Source organism: Pseudophryne corroboree, chromosome 6, assembly GCF_028390025.1.
Source record: "Pseudophryne corroboree isolate aPseCor3 chromosome 6, aPseCor3.hap2, whole genome shotgun sequence".
Classification (NCBI taxonomy): domain Eukaryota; kingdom Metazoa; phylum Chordata; class Amphibia; order Anura; family Myobatrachidae; genus Pseudophryne; species Pseudophryne corroboree.
Window position 1 is genome coordinate 348,235,181 of NC_086449.1, and position 22,859 is coordinate 348,258,039.

Genomic DNA, 22,859 nt, shown 5'->3' on the forward strand with positions numbered 1-22,859 from the left:
AATCACACCGTACAACTCGTGATATGAAACACAGTTAACAGTATGAAACAATAGAGCCTCTCAACAGATGGCTCAACAATAACCCGATTTAGTTAACAATAACTATGTACGGGGGCGTGGCCTGGCTGCTGAAGGAGGCAGCTGTGTTCTGAAAGAGCTCCTGGGACCCACAGCTGTATATTATATATATATACTTATCCTGAGCTCTTCTAAATGCCCCAGTACCTCCTCTGTACCTCCTGCTCCCCCTGCTGTGCCCCCCCGAAGTGCCGCGGAATCGGGGAGCAGTTTTCACTGCTCCTGCGGGTTGCGGCCTACGGGGCTCACGGAAGCCGGGGCCTCAATTTTCTCCTCAAGCCGGACGCGGCTCCGGGACCCACAGTTCGGGCCACAGACCTCCTCCGGAGCTCTTTCCTGCATACCGCCGCTGGCCGCTGGCCGCTGACCGCGGCCAGGAGAGACTCCCTGCTGCCGGCTGTCCGCTGCACGCTTCTGCACAGCAGGGACCTTGAGACTCGCCGCGCGGGACGGAGCCGACGGGCGCCCGGCGGCCATCTTTATATCCAGGCAGGTACTGTCTGTCTCTCTCCCGCTGGGCCTCTGGACGTAGGTGCGGCCCCCGTACCTGTGGTCCGTGGTGCCCCAGCGAGGGGAGGGGGAGGGGGAGGGGGGAATATAAAGCTGGAATATAAAGCTGGGCACTACAGCCTTTTGTTCCTTTTTTTTTTTTTTGCCATTTGCCATCCGCAGAAGTGCCCCTCATCCATCCATCCACCCATTCAGTTGTTTGCATCAGTGGGTTACCTGCTCAGCGGACTCCACACGGCCCGTCACCCGCTGTCGCCATTTCTCCAGAATACTGTGGAGCGGTGTCACGGCCGCATATTCTCTGACGAATAGTGTCCCGTAATTGCACCTCAATTGGACCAAGTCGGACGTCCTGCCACTGTGAGCTGACGTATGGCTCCCTAGCTATGCGCCTGCCTGCCTGATGTTGCCCTAAAGCCACGTGGGGGCTTTTGCACGGCGACGGTCCACATGTTTTATACTGCCGAGGATATGTGAAAGTGTAATACTACATTGCTTTATTTGAAGACCGATCTCATGGTGAGAGGGATAAAGAAAAAAAAGGCCAAGACCAAGCCGGTCGCGATCTCATCCCCTACGAACCGACATTCGTCAGACCTACGTCAGTTCTTAACAACTCCAACCTCATTACCCGCGATTTCTCCAGCTGTCCCGGCCTCCCCGAATCTGCGCAGCCTGGTAGACGACATGACATCCCCGGGGACTCCGCTGCCTCCACAGGGCCCCTCTCTGTCTGCGGAGATAAGCGAGATCTTATCTCATGTAAAATCACTCCCCACGAAACAAGATTTCTCGGCCTTGGAGACTCGCTTGCTTTCCACCATCACTCAGGAAGTGACAGCGCTCCGACAAGATATGTCCCAAATTGCGACCCGTGTCGATGTCTTGGAACGCCATGAATCGTCTAGTTTGGAGTCTCTGACTAAATTTCGGGAGGTTCTATCTCATCAAAGGGACGATATCTCTTTTCTAAAATCACGTATTGAGGATATGGATAATCGCGGCCGGCGAAATAATATCAGAGTCAGGGGCCTACCTGAGAGCATTCAACAGGCTGACCTGACAGCTGCCTTAACTACAATATTTGGAGAACTTATTGACCTGGATCCGAACAAGGACATTATATTTGATAGAGCTCATCGAGCCCTCCGTCCTCGCGGCTTGCCCTCTGACAGGCCACGTGACGTGATTTGCAGGCTCCACTATTATGTCCAAAAAGAGGAAATAATGAGGTCGGCCCGTCAGCTGGACAATATTGTCTTTCAAGGGGACAAGATTCAGATATTTCCTGATCTCGCCTGGTCGACCTTACAACAGCGTCGAGCCTTGAAGCCTCTGACAGACTCTCTCAGGAAACTCAAACTGAAATATAGATGGGGCTTCCCTTTCTCCCTCCAGGTTTCTCATGGTGGCAAGATCGCGAGTCTCTCTAGACATTCGGACTTACAGGCCTTCTTCACGACCTTGGGAATACCTCCGGTACCGTTACCAGATTGGGATGCTTTTCACCACCTACCGGACTTACCTGTTGTGCTCCCTCCAGACGACGCATGGCAACAAGTGCGTTCCCCTCGGACGCGGGGAACTACTCCTAGTTCACGTTCTTCTGAGCCTCCCTGAAGGAGACGTCTCGTCCCATGCGGACGTGAATATTCCTGCTACTCATGTCATACACTAGGTTCTCTCTCTTAAATAGTGCTATATGTTGCTCACACGTGAGATCGGTTTATGTAACATTGTACAGTTGTAATGGTTTCAAAGATGAGTGATGGGGTGTCGTCGATATGTTATTTTGTTTTTTGTTTTAACTGCATTCATTATTTCGGTGACGACACTCATATACACAATTGTTCAGCCTCTATGAAACCTGGTTTGATAGTTTAAGGATTACATGTATATCTTTATATACGCTTTCATATTTTATTTTATTTTTATTTTTTTAGTTTTGTTTCACCTGTGCCTTTGTGCACACCTCGGTAAATACCATATATTTGTTTATCTTCTATCTTGTGGACGGTCGCTGTCCTGGGCCCCCCGTAGGACCCCCTCTATGCTGCATCCCGTTTCTTTGGACTGGGAGTCGGCAGGATTCCGCTCCTGTCCTTTTTGCAGCAATCCTTTTTCTAGTACTGTCATCTTTGTTTAAAACTAAAGTACTTTGCGGCATGGTTTCCCACGCTGCATCATCTTTTCTCCTTTTCTCTGCTTTCCCTCTCTTTCTATTTCCTTCCCTTGCTGTTCTTCCTTTCCCTCCCCCAGTGTCTGTCGTAGGGAAGACTATCGTGAAGCCCTTAGGTCTGCCGTGACAATGGGGGTGAACGATCTACATGTAACTACCCTTAATGTAAAAGGGCTGAATGTTCCTGAGAAAAGGTCTAAACTCCTTAAATGGCTTAGGGATGAGAGAGTTGACGTCGCTTTTATTCAGGAAACGCATTTTAAGATGGGACATGTGCCGTCTCTAAAATGTCACTATTATCCTCATGTTTTCCTGTCTAATAATTCTGCCGGTAAGACATTGGGCGTGGCTGTATTATTGGCTCGCCACTTGCCTGTCCTTAATGTTACCTCCCGTAGAATAGCTGAGGGTAGAGGGTTGCTGGTGAAATGCGACATACACGGTCAACGCTTTTCTTTTTTGAACATATATGCGCCCAACGCTAGGCAGCCCTCCTTTTTGTCCTCAGTTCTGGATAGTGCGGAACCTCTCTTGGAGGGGGTGGTGGTGATGGGAGGTGACTTAAATTGGACCTTAGATCCCCGCCAGGACAATTCTAAAAAGATTTCCTGCAGGCCGGAGAGGGAGCATAGAGGAGTGAGGCGCGCCCTGCTCGACCACCAGCTGATTGACACATGGAGACTGACACATCCTGCCGAAATAGATTATTCCTTTTTCTCACACCCACATCAGACATATTCTAGAATCGATTACCTGTTTCTGAGCCACCGGCACCTACACCTCCTTTCTGATGCTTCTATAGGACAAATTGTGTGGTCAGATCATGCCCCAGTTAACCTCACTTTACGCTTGCCTCCCAGTGCACATCGCCAATGGTCCTGGCGTTTTAACGACACTTTTTTACAGGACGCGGACTGTCGGTCTCAAATCGACAGCGCCTTAGATTCTTATATCTGTACCAATGACCTAGATGACATTTCTAAAGTCTCAGTCTGGGAAGCACACAAATGTGTCATTAGGGGGGTTTGTGTCCAGATAGGATCTTTCCGTAAAAAGCAGAGGGAGAAACTTCGGTCTCTCGAGCTTTTACACAAGAAATTCCAAACCCCACAATATTACGCTGATCTTGAAGCTGCTAGGGCAGATCTGAATAAGCTACTCTCTGACAGAGTCAAATTTTCTTATCGGAAGTGCCGTAGCAGATACTATCAATGGGGTAACAAACCTGGGAAATTACTAGCTAAAGCCCTTAGAGAGCAACGTGCTCTTACTTTTATTCACACAATTAAAAATAGCCACGGTCAGCCCCAACATGAGACACCTCACATCGCTAGGGCCTTTAGGGCATATTATTCCACTCTGTATAACCTTTCTGGTCCGACCGGAAGGACTGACAAGCTGTCCCATCAAACAGCCATAACTGACTATTTACGGACCTTAGACTTCCCCACGTTATCCACAAAAGAAGTAGATCTAGATGCCCCTTTTTCTACTGAGGAGGTTAGGAAAGTTATAGAATCCTCTCCCAACGGCAAGAGTCCCGGCCCTGATGGATATACCATTGCTTATTATAAAGCTTTCAAGGAGAAATTGGTCCCTCTACTCACGAGAGCCTTTAATACTATATCAGAACAATCACCTTTCTCCCCACAATCTCTCGAAGCCCATATCGCAGTTTTACCCAAAGAGGGTAAAGACCCCAGTCTTTGTTCCAGTTATCGGCCAATTTCACTATTAAATATAGATATAAAACTTTTCGCCAAACTGATTGCAAACCGCCTTAAACTATTATTACCTGGTCTGATACATGGAGATCAAGCTGGATTTGTTTTAGGCCGAGAAGCTAGAGATAACACCTCTAAAGTGCTCAACATGATTCACTATGCCGGCCAGCTTTCATCCCCATCAATCATACTGTCGACTGATGCCGAAAAAGCATTTGACAGAGTGGACTGGGACTTTTTGTCTGGCATACTGAAGCATCTAGGGCTCGGTAACACCTGTCTTCACAGAATCCTATCTCTTTATACTTCCCCGTCCGCCAAAATTAGGATTAATGGCTCCCTTTCTGATTCCTTTCCTATTTCCAATGGCACGCGACAGGGCTGCCCACTATCTCCATTGCTCTTTGTCCTTTGCATGGAAACATTAGCTCGAAGCATTAGGGCTAACCCGAATATCTCGGGTTTGCTGGTAAAAGGGACTGAATACAAATTGGCTTTATATGCCGACGATCTACTCGCTATAATCTCAAAACCGGTCACTTCTTTACCAAACCTGATGGTAGAATTTGAAAAGTTTGGAGCCCTCTCTAATTTCAAAATAAATTATTCCAAATCTATTGCCATGAATTTAACTACTCCTCCTGATATAGTAGAGGGTCTGAAACATGCCTTCCCCTTTACTTGGCACGATCACAAATTAAAATATTTGGGGGTATTACTGTCCAACGATTTATCCAAATTATTCTCCCTAAATTTTAACCCCTTGTTGGCAAGGCTTCGTCTAGACTTCCAGAAATGGAGGAAACTAAGACTGTCATGGTTCGGCAGGATCAACGTTATCAAAATGAACGCCCTCCCTAGGATATTATTCTTTTTCCAGACCCTTCCAATACACATCCCCCTACTTTGGCTCCGAGACGTCCAGAATCTTATTCGCGCATTTGTTTGGGGATGTAAGACACCCAGGTTTAAACACGATATTTTATTTAGGAGAAAACATCAAGGGGGGCAACAACTTCCACATATTATTAACTACTACCACGCAGTACATTTGAATAGGATTCTGGAATGGACGCGTGCTAAAGAATGCAAACAATGGGTTCTACTAGAGGAGGGCGGTCTTCCACATTATATCGAAATTGCACCTTGGCTTCCTACCCTACCGAAGGTTACTCACCCCACGGTCTCCCCCACGCTTAAATTATGGGCCACGCTGAGATATCAGAGCCATATATCCTTCAAATGGTCCCCCCTAACCTCCTTTCTCCATAACTCCGAATTTGCTCCCGGTCTCCACGGGACAGCCTTTGCTCCATGGGCGGAAGCCGGGATTTTTAGGGTCGGTCAGCTGGTGAGCTCGAGTAGGGTGCGCTCCTTTTCAGATGTTCAATCTTCTTGGAACTTACATAGTGCTGAGTTTTGGAGGTTCCTGCAGGTTCATCATTTTATATCATCTTCTAAGAACCTCTCTGACATAACTAGGGATCTCACTGGGTTTGAAAAACTATGCGTTTCTCCTAGTTCCCCCACACATACTATCTCACAAATTTATGCGCTTATCATGGAAGACTTTTTCCCGCAGCCACCTACCTTCATGGCCTCCTGGGAGAAGGAACTATCAGGGCTACCTACGCAGATCAAATGGGATTCCGTATTTAGTAACACCCAAGCGAGCTCTTTATGCTTATCGACATTAGAGACCCTCTATAAACTTATATATAGGTGGTATAGGACTCCTCTTGTTCTCAATAAAATGTTTCCCTCCCTTACGAATCTGTGCTGGAGATGCAAAACTGCCCCAGGGAGTTTTATACATATTTGGTGGGATTGCCCTCTTATAACTCCATTTTGGGCAGAGGTATTTAAGTGTTCCGAACTGATAGTGGGAGATGAGATCCCGAAAGACCCGGGTTTTTGGCTCCTCAATCATACCTCCGCAGAGGCGCACTCCTACAAACATTCCCTGTTGAGACATCTTAGCAACGCAGCAAAAGCGGTTGTTCCAATTCTTTGGAGATCCACCTCACCACCCTCGATTAAATTATGGTTCACAAAGATCGATCACTTTTTAGATATGGAAGACCTTGTCTCCTTCTCATCCGGAAAAACGGTTAACTTCACAGCTATCTGGTTTCCCTGGTACGACTTTAAGGACACACCTGTGTATCGGTCCTACATGGCGACATAACCCCCCTCATATTCATATCCCGATTACGATGCCTTTCTAATATGCCTCAGAGCTTTAATTGGTAAAGATCCCCCCTTTGTCCCCCATACAACCAGTCCTTTCTGCGCAGACACTCACACCTGACTCTACCTGTTTTAATTTTCCCCTTCCTTTCCTTTTTCTTTCTTCTCTTCTCTCTCTTTCTCCTCTTTCCTTTTTTCTTATGCTGTTTTGTTAAAATGTTCCCCCTTTATAAGTTATGATGTTGTAAGCTAAGCAGACAATTTATTTTCATACTTGGGACGCTTTAAGCGTATTGTACTGACACTTATGATATGTGATGATTTTGTCCCCCCTTTTTGGAAAAGTATTGATGTAATGTTTTGCCTGCTGCTTTAATTAATAAAAACAGTTTACACAAAAAAACAATAACTATGTACAAGTATTGCAGATAAACCGCACTTGGGATGGGCGCCCAGCATCCACTACGGACTACGAGAAATAGAATTACCGGTGAGTAAATTCTTATTTTCTCTGACGTCCTAGTGGATGCTGGGAACTCCGTAAGGACCATGGGGATTATACCAAAGCTCCCAAACGGGCGGGAGAGTGCGGATGACTCTGCAGCACCGAATGAGAGAACTCCAGGTCCTCCTCAGCCAGGGTATCAAATTTATAGAATTTTGCAAACGTGTTTGCCCCTGACCAAGTAGCAGCTCGGCAAAGTTGTAAAGCCGAGACCCCTCGGGCAGCCGACCAAGATGAGCCCACCTTCCTTGTGGAATGGGCATTGACAGATTTTGGCTGTGGCAGGCCTGCCACAGTATGTGCAAGCTGAATTGTACTACAAATCCAACGAGCAATAGTCTGCTTAGAAGCAGGAGCACCCAGCTTGTTGGGTGCATACAGGATAAACAGCGAGTCAGATTTTCTGACTCCAGCCGTCCTGGAAACATATATTTTCAGGGCCCTGACAACATCTAGCAACTTGGAGTCCTCCAAATCCTTAGTAGCCGCAGGCACCACAATAGGCTGGTTCAGGTGAAACGCTGACACCACCTTAGGGAGAAACTGGGGACGAGTCCTCAATTCTGCCCTATCCATATGGAAAATCAGATAAGGGCTTTTACATGATAAAGCCGCCAACTCTGACACTCGCCTGGCTGAAGCCAAGGCCAATAACATGACCACTTTTCACGTGAGATATTTCAGATCCACGGTTTTTAGTGGCTCAAACCAATGTGATTTTAAGAAACTCAACATCACGTTGAGATCCCAAGGTGCCACAGGAGGCACAAATGGGGGCTGAATATGCAGCACTCCTTTCACAAATGTCTGAACTTCAGGTACTGAAGCTAGTTCTTTTTGAAAGAAAATTGACAGAGCCGAGATCTGTACCTTAATGGAGCCCAGTTTTAGGCCCATATTCACTCCTGCTTGCAGGAAATGCAGAAATCGACCTAGTTGAAATTCCTCCGTTGGGGCCTTTTCGGCCTCACACCATGCAACATACCTCCGCCATATGCGGTGATAATGAGTTGCTGTGACCTCTTTCCTGGCTTTAATAAGCGTAGGAATGACTTCCTCCGGAATGCCCTTTTCCTTCAGGATCCAGCGTTCAACCGCCATGCCGTCAAACGCAGCCGCGGTAAGTCTTGGAACAGACAGGGGCCCTGCTGCAGCAGGTCCTGTCTGAGCGGCAGAGACCACGGGTCCTCTGAGATCATCTCTTGAAGTTCCGGGTACCACGCTCTTCTCGGCCAATCCGGAACCACGAGAATTGTGTTTACTCCTCGCTTTCTTATTATTCTCAATACCTTTGGTATGAGAGGTAGAGGAGGGAACACATAAACTGACCGGTACACCCACGGTGTCACTAGAGCGTCCACAGCTATCGCCTGAGGGTCTCTTGACCTGGCGCAATACTTCTCTAGTTTTTTGTTTAGGCGGGACGCCATCATGTCCACCTGTGGACGACCCCATTGATTTACAATCATTTGGAAGACTTCTGGATGAAGTCCCCACTCTCCCGGGTGGAGGTCGTGCCTGCTGAGAAAGTCTGCTTCCCAGTTGTCCACTCCCGGGATGAACACTGCTGACAGTGCTAGTACATGATTCTCCGCCCATCGGAGAATTTTTGTGGCTTCTGCCATCGCCGTCCTGCTTCTTGTGCCGCCCTGTCGATTCACATGGGCGACTGCCGTGATGTTGTCTGACTGGATCAGCACCGGCTGGTGTAGGAGCAGGGATTTTGCTTGACTTAGGGCATTGTAAATGGCCCTTAGTTCCAGAATATTTATGTGAAGGGCAGTCTCCTGACTTGACCATAGTCCTTGGAAATTTCTTCCCTTTGTGACTGCCCCCCAGCCTCGTAGGCTGGCATCCGTGGTCACCAGGACCCAGTCCTGTATGCCGAATCTGCGGCCCTCCAGAAGATGAGCACTGTGCAGCCACCACAGAAGAGACACCCTGGTTCGTGGAGACAGGGTTATTAAACGATGCATCTGAAGATGCGATCCGGACCACTTGTCCAACAGGTCCCACTGAAAAATTCTGGCATGGAACCTGCCGAATGGAATTGCTTCGTAAGAAGCTACCATCTTTCCCAGGACCCGCGTGCAGTGATGCACCGATACCTGTTTTGGTTTTAGGAGGTCTCTGACTAGAGAAGACAACTCCCTGGCTTTCTCCTCCGGGAGAAACACTTTTTTCTGGGCCGTGTCCAGAATCATTCCCAGGAACATTAGACGTGTCGTGGGGACCAGCTGTGACTTTGGGATATTCAGAATCCAACCGTGCTGGCTCAGCACTTCCTGAGATAGTGCTACTCCCACTAACAACTGTTCCTTGGATCGTGCCTTTATTAGGAGATCGTCCAAGTATGGGATAATTAAAACTCCCTTTTTCGAAGGAGTATCATCATTTCCGTCATAACCTTGGTAAATACCCTCGGTGCCGTGGAGAGTCCAAACGGCAGCGTCTGGAATTGGTAATGGCAATCCTGTACCACAAATCTGAGGTACTCCTGGTGAGAATTGTAAATGGGGACATGCAGGTAAGCATCCTTTATGTCCAGGGATACCATGTAATCCCCCTCGTCCAGGCTTGCAATAACCGCCCTGAGCGATTCCATCTTGAACTTGAATTTTTTTATGTATGTGTTCAAGGATTTCAAATTTAAAATGGGTCTCACCGAACCGTCCGGTTTCGGCACCACAAATAGTGTGGAATAGTAACCCCGGCCTTGTTTAAGTAGGGGTACCTTGATTATCACCTGCTGGGAATACAGCTTGTGAATCGCTGCTAGCACCGCCTCCCTGTCTGAGGGAGCAATCGGCAAGGCGGATTTTAGGAAACGGCGGGGTGGAGTCGCCTCGAATTCCAGCCTGTATCCCTGAGATACTATTTGAAGGATCCAGGGATCCACCTGTGAGCGAGCCCACTGATCGCTGAAATTCCTGAGGCGGGCCCTCACCGTACCTGGCTCCGCCTGTGAAGCCCCACCGTCATGCGGCGGACTTGGAAGAGGAAGCGGGGGAGGACTTTTGTTCCTGGGAACCTGCTGTTTGCTGCAGCCTTTTTCCCCTGCCTCTGCCTCTTGACAGAAAAGACCCTCCTTTTCCCCGCTTGTTTTTCTGGGACCGAAAGGACTGAACCTGATAAAATGGCGCCTTCTTAGGCTGTGAGGGGACATGGGGTAAAAATGCTGACTTCCCAGACGTTGCTGTGGAAACTAGGTCGGAGAGACGATCCCCAAATAATTCCTCCCCCTTATAAGGCAAAACTTCCATGTGCCTTTTGGAATCTGCATCTCCAGTCCACTGGCGAGTCCATAAGCATCTCCTAGCAGAGATGGATAATGCACTTACTTTAGATGCCAGCCGGCAGATTTCCCTCTGTGCATCTCTCATGTATAAGACTGAGTCTTTGATATGGTCAATTGTTAGCAGGATCGTGTCTCTGTCTAACGTGTCAATATCTTCTGACAGTTTATCTGACCACGCAGCGGCAGCACTGCACATCCATGCTGACGCAATAGCTGGTCTGAGTATAATGCCTGAGTGTGTATATACAGACTTCAGGATCGCCTCCTGCTTTCTATCAACAGGTTCCTTAAGGGCGGCCGTATCCTGGGACGGTAGTGCCACCTTTTTAGACAAACGTGTGAGCGCTTTATCCACCTTCGGGGGTGTTTCCCAACGTAACCTATCCTCTGGCGGGAAAGGGAACGCCATTAGTAGCTTCTTAGGAATTACCAATTTCTTATCAGGGGAAGCCCACGCTTCTTCACACACTTCATTTAATTCATCTGACGGGGGAAAAACTACAGGTAGTTTTTTTCTCCCCAAACATAATACCCTTTTTTGTGGTACCTGGATGTAAATCAGAAATATTTAACACCTCTTTCATTGCCTCAATCATGCAGTGAATGGCCTTAACGGGCATTAAATTTGACTCATCGTCGTCGACACTGGTGTCAGTATCCGTGTCGACATCTACTTGTGCCACCTGAGATAGCGGGCGTTTCAGAGCCCCTGATGACTTTTGAGACACCTGGACAGGCACGAGCTGAAGACTCGGCTGTCCCACAGTCGGCATGTCGTCAAATTTTTTATGTAAGGAGTCTATACGTGCACTCATTTCCTGCCATAATACCATCCACTCAGGTGTCTGACCCCCAGGGGGTGACATCCCTGCTAAAGGCATCTGCTCCCCCTCCACATCATTATCCTCCTCAAACATGTCGACACAGCCGTACCGACACACTCCACACACACAGGGAATGCTCCAACAGAGGACAGGACCCACAAAAGCCCTTTGGGGGGACAGAGTAAGAGTATGCCAGCACACACCAGAGCGCTATATATATATACAGGGACTAACTGAGTTATGTCCCTAATAGCTGCTTTTCAATATAATACTGTATACAGTGCCAATTTTAATGCCCCCCCTCTCTTTTCCCTCTTACTGTACTGTAGAATTGCAGGGAAGAGCCAGGGAGCTTCCTTCCAGCCGAGCTGTGAGGGAAAAATGGCGCCAGTGTGCTGAGGAGATAGGCTCCGCCCCTTTTTCACAGCGTATTCTCCCGCTTTTTATGGGATTCTGGCAGGGGTATTTACCTCATATATAGCCCCAGGGGCTATATATTGAGGTATTTTAGCCAGCCAAGGTGTTTTTATTGCTGCCTCAGGGCGCCCCCCCCCCAGCGCCCTGCACCCTCAGTGACCGGAGTGTGAAGTGTGTATGAGGAGCAATGGCGCACAGCTGCAGTGCTGTGCGCTACCTTGGTGAAGACAGGATGTCTTCATGCCGCCGATTTTCCGGACCATCTTCTTGCTTCTGGCTCTGTAAGGGGGACGGCGGCGCGGCTCCGGGACCGAACATCAAGGCTGGGCCTGCGGTCGATCCCTCTGGAGCTAATGGTGTCCAGTAGCCTAAGAAGCCCAATCCGGCTGCAAGCAGGCGAGTTCGCTTCTTCTCCCCTTAGTCCCTCGCTGCAGTGAGCCTGTTGCCAGCAGGTCTCACTGAAAATAACAAATTCTAAGACTATAACTTTCTAAGAGCTCAGGAGAGCCCCTAGTGGGCATCCAACCTCGGCCGGGCACGAAATCTAACAGAGGCTTGGAGGAGGGTCATAGTGGGAGGAGCCAGTGCACACCAGGTAGTCTAAGATCTTTCTAGAGTGCCCAGCCTCCTTCGGAGCCCGCTATTCCCCATGGTCCTTACGGAGTTCCCAGCATCCACTAGGACGTCAGAGAAAGGTTATTTCATACTTCTAACCCGATATGGTAGATCTCTCTGTATATTCTTATTTTACAAATATTTATTTTACTACACCACTGTTCGATATGTGTCCTTTATCAGGATTAAATTCACAATAATTCTGTCACGCCTGAGGGTTGAGGTCGACCTGGGGAAGCCTCAGGCGTAGGGGCTGATGTGTATGTGAACCTGGGTGGCCGTATGGGAATCCTGGACATACAGGGTACCCTTAGCACAGACGACCGAAGGCCTAACCAAGATGACAGAGGTGTAAAAGTCAAGTTCTTTATTATGCACAGTTCAATAATCACAACAGCAGTTAGGTGAAAGAACCAATGTTCAGCAGTAGAATTCACAATAGCAGCACAGTTCCTCAGATACGGTAGTAACAAGTATGCTGTTTGATGTAGTACAATATCAATATGGCAAAGTCTTGGAAGACACTGAGATGGTATTGTCCATAGATGTTAACAGCTTACCACTGTAATGACGAGATGAACTGGTACTGACCAGAGGAGGACACACTGGAAGCTGGAGTCGATGGAAGAGCACCGAGGTAGGCTGAGAGCTGGAGGACTACCAAGGATGCTGGGTGAACTGGCACAGATGGTGAGAATACAGTCGAACTCACCGATGGTGATGGAGTTCGATGCTTAGACACTGATGAGTGCAGAGTTCGATGTTGGGGCACCAATGGTTATCTGAAGACGATGTAAGAACCTCGCTGGTGACTGGAAATGATGTAGGAACACCGCTGGTGACTGGAAACGATGTAGGAACACCGCAGAGAACTTGAGACGGTGAAGGAACACTGCTGGTAACAGGAGGCAATGTGGAAACACCGCTGGTAGCTGGAAACGATGTGGGAACACCGCTGAGAACTGGAGACGGTGAAGGAACACTGCTGGTAACAGGAGGCAATGTGGAAACACCGCTCGAGTCAGGCAGCACCACAGAATGGAAACTGGTGCAGGTGTCTTTAAGTGGAGCAAAGTCACAGGAGCTGGAATACCTGGAGACAGCAAGCAGGAACAACCACAGAATGTAGCGACATCCAACACTGGGTTAGACATCCATAGCACTGACAACAGGAAGCCTTGGTTCAGGATACTTATACCTGCTGGGAAGCAGGGATTGGCTGAGGAATCAGAGAGGATTCTGTGTACAGCGAATTGGCTGTGGAGAGTCATGTGATTAACCCAAACATGGCTGCACCCATGTTTGGCTGAGGGCTCTGAAGGGAAAAGTCTGTTTGTAAACAGCATGTGAAAGCTTGTAGCAGTGGTGGCGGTGCAGAGGCCGCGGAGAGCAGGAGACGCCATCCACTAGGAGAGGAGGAACATGCTGGATAGCTGTCATGTCAGCATCGCCGGGATCGCTGAGGAGAGACCGTGGAGATGCCGTGCAGCGTGCTGCATGCAGACAGCGCAGATGGAATCCAGGCTTGGAGCGCAGGGCCAGTCTCAGGAGGCACTTGGATGATAAGTGAGTGTGTTTAGTTACCCAGATCGTGACAAATTCAATGTTATCTGATGTTTCTTTATATCAATCTGCATAATTAATAATATTAACTCGTAACCTGCTAAATACAAGCTTAATTGTTAATTCACGTACACATAAAAATATACATAATATATTGCATTTTCAACAATTCTATATGTATAAAGAGAGAAATATATGGAATGGAAATGTTGATGTTTACCCCCAAATCCTCAACTTAAAGGAAAAATAGTATCCTCACATAATTGTTGGACCCGATCTCGAGATTATTTAGTGGCCAATTTAACCACTAGTCTGCATGATTTTATTTTATTCATAACATATTCATTGCTGACCTCACAAGACACTTATCTGACGTCAACTAGGTGCTACTAGTCAGTGGATCTATCTCTTAGCATTTACGTTATATCACTAGTCAATATAAATGTATATGCAATACCAACATGAATTTTCTGGCAATTCGTGCCTCTCCACATGACACACAGGGGGTCATTCCGACCCGATCGCACGCTGCCGTTTTTCGTAGTGCAGCGATCAGGTCACTACTGCGCATGTTCCGCAACACGCAGGCACGTTGTATGGGTACAAAGCGGATCGTTGCAGTGCGATGGATTTAACGAAGAATTCATTCACACAGCCGATCGTAAGGAAATTGACAGGAAGAGGGCATTTGTGGGTGGCAACTGACCGTTTTCAGGGAGTGTTTGGAAAAATGCAGGCGTGTCCAAGCGTTTGCAGGGCGGGTGTCTGATGTCAATTCCGGGACCGGACAGGCTGAAGTGATCGCAGCGGCTGAGTACATTCTGAGCTACTCAGAAACTGCACTAACTATTTTTGTACCACTCGGCTGCACATGCGATCCCACCCTTGCACAGCAAATATACACTCCCCAGTGGGCGGCGACTATGCGTTAACACGGCTGCAAAAATTAGCTAGCGAGTGTTCAACTTGGAATGACCCCCCAGTCCTTAAATCTAAGTGCTGATAACCATGTGGCTGGGTAATTGATCCTCCCGAGTGATCTGGCGTGCACCTTTCGCCGAACAGGGACCTGTTCTCGCTAAAAATGTGCACGCCCACGCAGGCGAATGATACAAAGTAAATGTTGTCATTAAGCCTGCAGGGGTGCAGAGTTTTTAATTTAAAGATCCATAACGCTTCTTTTGAACTATCTCTTCTAGTGGAAGGGACATGTTATGCCCCAACTACCAATAGACCTTCAGTTTTACCATTATGGACATCAGCAAAGTATCTAGAGACACTATGTAGTGGAAATTTTTTCAAGATGTTCAACCTGCATTCCCAAAACCTGGTTTTTAAAGACTGCGTGGTCATGCCAATGTATTGTAGTCAACAAGGGCATTGCAGAACATATATACAATAAGTGGTGTCATAAGTGATAAACTCTCCAATTCGAAAAATCTCTTGGGTACTGTGTGACATAATTTCAGTGATTTTCCGATTCATAAAACCACAGGTGATGCATCTGGATTTTCCACAATTATAGCATCCTTGGATGAAGGTGGTGGTAATCCATGTTCCTTTCTCTTTTCCACTTTCTTTTCTTAACATACTAGGTGCGAATTGTGATTTAAAGTTCGTATTTTTCTTAAAAATGACTCTGAGTTGTGGGTCTAATGCTTTTTGGAGAATATGATCTTGCTGTAGAATCAGGGCCGGTTCTAGATCTTGTGGTGACCAGGGCGAAAGTTTCCTCTAGCGTCAGTCAGTGGCACCTGCTGCATCCGGGGAGTGGGGAGCGGGAATCAGGATGCGGCCATGGCGGCAGCGCCTCACTCGGGACAGCGGCACCCCGGGCAAAAAGCCTGCTTGCCCGTGGCAAGAGCCGCTACTGTGTAGAATCCTATAGTTAGTTATAAGGATTTTCTTTATCTCTCCTGTCTTGCACGAGACGCGGATTATACCTGAAGTGCTGCTGTCAGATAACACCAGCAACAGCTCGCACTCTGAGGAAACAGCCTCACTTACTAAACACATCCTCACTCAGCACTACAGCTGACAAGCACGTCACGGGAGCACAGGCACACACCTGAAAACAGGCGCCTCCGGCATCGGAGATTATCAGTTGGGAAGTGACCTGTTTTGGCGGGAGAGATTCATTTTACAATTAGACCACCCTGCATGTGCTTCATTCTTTCCAAATGGTGGATTGGTAAGCCTCCCTAATCATCTGTATTTTACCTGTGGCCATATAGACATAGATACCTGTTTTAAGTATCTAAACTATGAACTTTCATTGCTATATGAACTGACATACCATACCCTCCAACATTTTACATATAAAATCGGGTGAAATTAGGAAACGCCCCTTTTCCTATACTTTCAATGGAAAATTGGAGAGTCAAAAATCGGTACAGACCACAGAAAAAGGTACTTACCTGGCAAAAAGGTACAGTTGGAGGGTATGACATACTGTCAAACTGCATTGGAAAGTAAATATTTTCATAACACTGGATGCTATACAAATGTGAATTTATATACTTTTAAGTATATTTTATAGTATTATGTGGCCACTGTATTTAAATTGTATATTTTATTTGTGAGAAATCATTTTCTTAAAATACAAAAGTACAAAAGAAAATAAAAAGTGAAACTTTGCTTCTAAACAAGAATTATGTGTATAATTAGCTACTTGGTATTTTTAGTTGCAATTAGCACAATTTGGGGTACATTTACTAAGCAATGATAAGAGCGGAGAAGTGAGCCAGTGGAGAAATTTCCCCATCAACCAATCAGCAGCTCTGTATCATTTTATAGTATGCAAATTATAGATGTTACTTCAGTGCTGATTGGTTGGCATGGGCAACTTCTTCACTGGCTCACTTCTCCGCTCTTATCACTGCTTAGTAAATGTACCCCTTAGTCACATACATATATTTTAGCAGAATAGTTTTGGTTGTATAAGAAGAGGTATTAGCAGTACACAGAAAAAAAAGAGAAAATTCAGGTGCACACTTTGTGCCTGATTCAGATGTGGTTGGAGTTGCTATCACTGCTGCTACCTTGGAAGCAGCAGTGATAGCGCTGTACAGAGATGCAGCAGGAGGCGTCTATTACAAACAGGCGCCTCCTGCTACAGTAGTGATCCAACCTGAGTCCTAGGACATAGCACTGGATCGCTAACTTACCCTCGGGCGGCTTACGGCACCCATGGTGCTGAGCAAATCACCCTAATTTGGAGCTTTGTCCTGCAGTATTAGAAATGTTCAGCGGCGACTGCTTTATGCAGGGAAAGGGGTATGGTTCTCTAAGCACATACAAATATACATGTGTAGATGTATGTACTATATGTGCTGGCGTGTGTCTAGGATTGACAGCGGCGCTGTATATCAGCTGCTGTGCATAAGCCAGGACACCCTATGGGCCAGATGCATCATCACTTGGAAAGTGAGAAAATGGAGAGTGGAAAAAGTACCAGCCAACCAGCTCCCATTTTTCAAACATAGCCTGTGACATGGCAGGTAGGACCTGATTGGCTGGCACTTTTCCTCTCTCCATTTTATCACTTTCCAAGCGATGATGCATCTATCCCTATATCTATTATCTTCTAGAAGCAGCAAGAGAAATGTTAAGTAGAATCTAATTGGTTGCTATGGGCAACATCACCATCTTAGTAAATTTACCACCCAATGTGCATCCAGCTCTGCATCAGGCCACATGTTACTACTGACTGCAGATGATTCCAGCCTGTGATAGTCCTGAGACTGACATGCTCACTTACCGGAGGATTTCTTTTCGGGTGAAGAAAGTGCAATCCTAGAGAAAAGAAAAAGTATAAACCAGTTAATATGACAAATTAGGGAAATGGTTAGAAAACATACCAACCAGAATAATTATTTCAGATTAACTTAATACTATGAGGTCTATTCATTAAGCAGTGAAAAGTGTGGAGAAGTGAGCCACTGGAGAAGTTGCCCATGGCAACCAATCAGCTGCTACGTATAGTGGCCCTCATTCCGAGTTGTTCGCTCGTTCTTTTTCATCGCATCGCAGTGAAAATCCGCTTAGTACGCATGCGCAAAGTTCGCACTGCGACTGCGCCAAGTAACTTTACTATGAAGAAAGTATTTTTACTCACGGCTTTTTCTTCGCTCCGGCGATCGTAATGTGATTGACAGGAAATGGGTGTTACTGGGCGGAAACACGGCGTTTCAGGGGCGTGTGGCTGAAAACGCTACCGTTTCCGGAAAAAACGCAGGAGTGGCCGGAGAAACGGTGGGAGTGCCTGGGCGAACGCTGGGTGTGTTTGTGACGTCAACCAGGAACGACAAGCACTGAACTGATCGCACAGGCAGAGTAAGTCTGAAGCTACTCTGAAACTGCTAAGTAGTTAGTAATCGCAATATTGCGAATACATCGTTCGCAATTTTAAGAAGCTAAGATTCACTCCCAGTAGGCGGCGGCTTAGCGTGAGCAACTCTGCTAAATTCGCCTTGCGACCGACCAACTCGGAATGAGGGCCAGTGTTTTATAGAGTGCACTTTATAAATGTTACCTCAACACTGACTGGTTGCCATGGGCAACTTCTCCACTGTTTTCACTGCTTCATGAATAGACCCCAAAGTCTCTAAACAGAAGAACACCTAAAGAAATACCTAAAATGTCGGATCCCATTATAAAGGATGGATTTTTATATGTTAATTTCATCCATTTCTATATCTTAATTATTATTTACATATGCACGCTCCACCTACCTCCTCCCTTATCTTACTGAACATGTGCAGCGGCAATGGATGCTATAAGCTGCGGCCACTGCCCTCACCCCTTTCAGCTGCTGTCTCGCCGAGAATGCAGACATGTCACAGTCTGACATGTCTGCTGCAGCACAGCGAGCAGCAGCAGTGCCCAATGACTGCTCCCCCTACCCTCTTTGCATAGCTACTACCTCCCCCTGGACCAGCCACCAATCTCTACTGCAACAATACATCCATTCTTCCTCCCCTCGTGAGGCCCCGCCCCTCACACTGGAGGCCACGCCCCTTTCCTGCGCTACTTGGGAAGATATAATTTTTCCCCAGCCAGCATCGTGGGATGAACCATGGAGGGAATATCTAGAGACTGCAATCTCCCACAATCAAAAGGTGAGGCTCTGTGGGGGGATGGGTGTTTTTTATATATATATATATATATATATATATATACAATTTTATATATATATATATATATATATATATACGGGGGTTGGGGTTTATATTAATATTATATAGGGTTTTGTATTAGTATTATCTTCAGGGGAGTAGGTTCTTCAGACCTGATAGGTGCTGTGCAGTTTTTGCACAGCAGCGATCAGGTCTGAACTGCGCATGCAGTGGCGCCGCAGTGCGCCGGCAGATGCCAGACAGCCGACGGCTGTCTTAGCCTTGTGATTGCCTCTGCCAGACTGACAGGCAGAGGCGGTGGCTGGGCGGGAGGGGGTGGGCTGGCGGCGTTTGGACGCCGTTTAGGGGGCACGGTCCAGGCAATGCAGGTGTGCCCGGACCGTTGGGAGGGGGAAGGGGGGCGGGCCGTGGCAGCTGAGTGACGTAACACGCAGCTGCTTCGACCCTCACAGCGATGAGAACCTCCCTGCCAGCGCGCAAGAGCTGCACTGGTGGGGAGCTACTCTTCAAGTACAAAAGCATCGCCGATGATCACATGGGCAGTACGGATGGTGTAATGGCTAGCATTACCGCCTCACAGCACTGAGGTCATGGGTTCAATTCCCACCAGGCCCTAACTGTGTGGAGTTTGTATATTCTCTCTGTACTTGCGTGGGTTTCCTCCGGGTACTCCGGTTTCCTCCTACAATCAAAAAATATACTGGTAGGTTAATTGGCTCCCAACAAAATGAACACTAGCGTGAATGTGTGTACATGTGATAGGGAATATAGATTGTAAGCTCCACTGGGGCAGGGACTGATGTGAATGGGCAAATATTCTCTGTAAAGCGCTGCAGAATATGGGGGTCATTCTGAGTTGATCGCTCGCTAGCAACTTTTTGCAGCGCTGCGATCAGATAGTCACCGCCTATGGGTGAGTATATTTTCACTTTGCAAGTGTGCAAACACTTTTGCAGCTGATGGCACAAAAAGGTTTTTTGCAGTTTCTGAGTAGCTCTGGACTTACTCAGCCGCTGCGATCACTTCAGTCTTTTTGGTCCCGGAATTGACGTCAGACACCCGCCCTGCAAATGCTTGGACACGCCTTCGTTTTTCTAAACACTCTCAAAAAATGGTCAGTTGACACCCACAAACGCCCTCTTTCTGTTAATCACCTTGCGATCGGCTGTGCGAATCGATTCTTCGTTAAATCCATCACGATCCTCCTTGTACCCGTACGACGTGCCTGCACATTGCATTGCATACGCAGTTTTGACGAGATTTAACCTGATCGCAGCGCTGCAAAACGTTGCTAGCAGCAATCAACTCGGAATGACCCCCATTGTGTACACTGTATAAATAACTGGTAATAAATAAATAAATAATAAACATGATCTCCAAGCACCGCCCGTTCACACAAAGTGAACAGGAAACAGGTCGCATCAACCCAGCTCCAGTTCACACCGCACAGTGAGCCGGGTTGAACACGAGTTCAACCCTACTCGTGACCAGGGTTAAAATACCGGGTCGCTCGACTCAGTATTTCATCCCTTGCACCTTTCAGACCGCATCTGAACACGGGTTATGCTCGCTCATGTGCCAATAACCCGTGTTCTTAGGTGGCAGTCCGAAAGGGGTATGAGTAGACTCTGGTGCTGTCCTAGAGTTTACTCACCAGCTTTTCCCAAAAGTCACTTGTGCGGGTTTTTGAGGGAGGATGGGTGGTAGGCTAAAATTTAGCCTAGGGCGCAGTGCCACCATGCACCGGCCCTGCTCCCAGCCACGGCCCTGTACCTGTGGAGCTAGGAAGTGCTGAAGGAAGAGCAGCCCCACCACAGGGAGCAGGTTTGTTGTTTCCTCTCTCTGTTATCGGCTGCAGTGGGGGCTGGCCAGGATTTGCGTGGGACAGTGGCTGGTACTTTAGTTTGACATGGGCTGAGCTCACTGGGGACCGGGCTGTACTGCTTATATTCTATGCTATACTGCCAACAGAGTGGGACAGTAATGTGTTCTCCATAGTATATATTTATTTATTAACAGTTTCTTATATAGCGCAGCAAATTCCGTTGTCCCCCACTGCTGTCACCCCCTCCTTGGCATCACCCTCTCCCTGTTTCCGGCAGTTGGCACCGACTGCTGTCACCCTCTCCCTGTCACCAGCTCCCTGGCATCACCCTCTCCCATTCACCTACTGCTGTCATCCTTTCCCTGGCATCACCTTCTTCCTGTCACCCTCTCCCTGGCATTACTCTCTTCCTGTCACCAGCTCTCTGGTATCACCCTCTTCTTGTCACCCACTGCTGTCATCCTCTACCTGTCACCCACTGCCTCTCTCTGTCCTTTATCACATGCAGGGACAGTGTCGGTAGCGGGCATGGTAGATGCTAGAACCAAGTGGGCTAAAGGACCTCTGATGTCAGGGGGAGGAGCAAGGCTGGCAGGATAGTTCTTTCACTATGCATGCCACCAACTACTCCCTTTAGTAACCATGCCCAAAGTGTGGTGAATAAAGTGAGCCCGCAAGTGTACATTTCGGGTACCCTGTTCGGCCCTGGTGACGTCAGAGGATCTTTCTCCTACTCAACCTACTCAAGTCTACCTAGATCATCAATCATTTGTTTTACCGCACCTGTTGCATATGTTTGTGTCATCTCCAAAAAGGCATACTTTCCCTTCAATACCGATAGCAATGTCACCAACAAAGACATTAAATAGTACTGGCCCTAGGGGCGTGGCCTGGACGGGCATAGTGTAGGAGGCTTACTCCTTAGCTCCCAGGCCCATCTATCTGTTTTTACATATCCTGTGTTTCCTGCCCGGTCCTCGGCTGCGGTGACTGCTTCCTTACTTACCTCTCCAGGTTCTGGTGGTCCTTCGGCCTGCCTGCGACTGGTGGCTGCTGGTTTGTAAGAGGTTGTTTATCCGCTTCTGTGGCGTCTCCGGGTGGCGGGCGCCATCTTGGATTTCGGCTGTAATAGCTCCTGGCCACAGCGCTGTGTTCACGATGTCCCTTGCTGCCGTTCTTGATTGGTAAAGCATTCGGGGTTTCTGCTGCTGGCTCCGGCGGGCTCTCTGGGCTACGGCTCATCCGTGAACGACTTATCCGGACGCCATTTACACCTGTGGAATATCCGGAGTGGAGGAGTGGATATATTCTCCTTCTTGGAAGGTGTTCTATGGAGAGGGGTCTCTGCTTTCCAGCGTCACACGGTATAGCCTCTAAGCACTGTGCCTGGTGTATATCTCCTGTGACATTCTGAGTTTTCTCAATTTTCAATTTGGATTTGCATCTTTTTGGTTTATTATGGATCAACTACTAAAAGCAATTGCTGATTCTGGAGAGAGGCTTGTGGTTCAATTGGCGAACCTGCATGCTGCATTGTCTCACTCCGGCTGTGACTTGCCACCACTACAGGCTACTTCTCCTGCGGACACCGTGGCGAGATCTAAGGCATATGTTGCGGGACTGTCCTCCTTTAATTTTTGGGAAAGGGTGTATTTAAGTCCATTTGTCATTACTGCTGGAGGGGTCGGTAACATTTCTTCTCCTATATTTGCCGGCAACGGTGCTTTATATAACGTCTTTCCCACTTTTGCGGACAGTAGTACTCCTACTAAAAAAACTGGCGGTTTTCCTCGGAGCCTTGCTGGAGGACTCCTCCTAATGACATTGCCATCCTTCTTTGTGATTTTGGTCCCAGTTCATCACGTTCTCTATTTTCAAGTGGTCGAACCAGCTGCATGTCTCCGTACTCTCCTCTACTGGACGGTATTCTGGGACCTTGTACGATACAGTATCTTGGTTTTTCAAATTCTGCTTCTCTGTGCCCTGCCGGGAC

General features: G+C 47.7%; 1 protein-coding gene across 1 annotated transcript in view; it reads right to left on the reverse strand.

The window, feature by feature from the left end:
* The window catches only part of CIB2 (calcium and integrin binding family member 2), a 184,591-nt gene that overhangs the window by 100,492 nt on the left and 61,240 nt on the right, over positions 1–22,859 (reverse strand). The window contains exon 2 of the mRNA XM_063926554.1: positions 17,664–17,698. Within this exon, the coding sequence (XP_063782624.1) occupies positions 17,664–17,698 (35 nt within the window). The remainder of the gene's footprint in view (positions 1–17,663; positions 17,699–22,859) is intronic.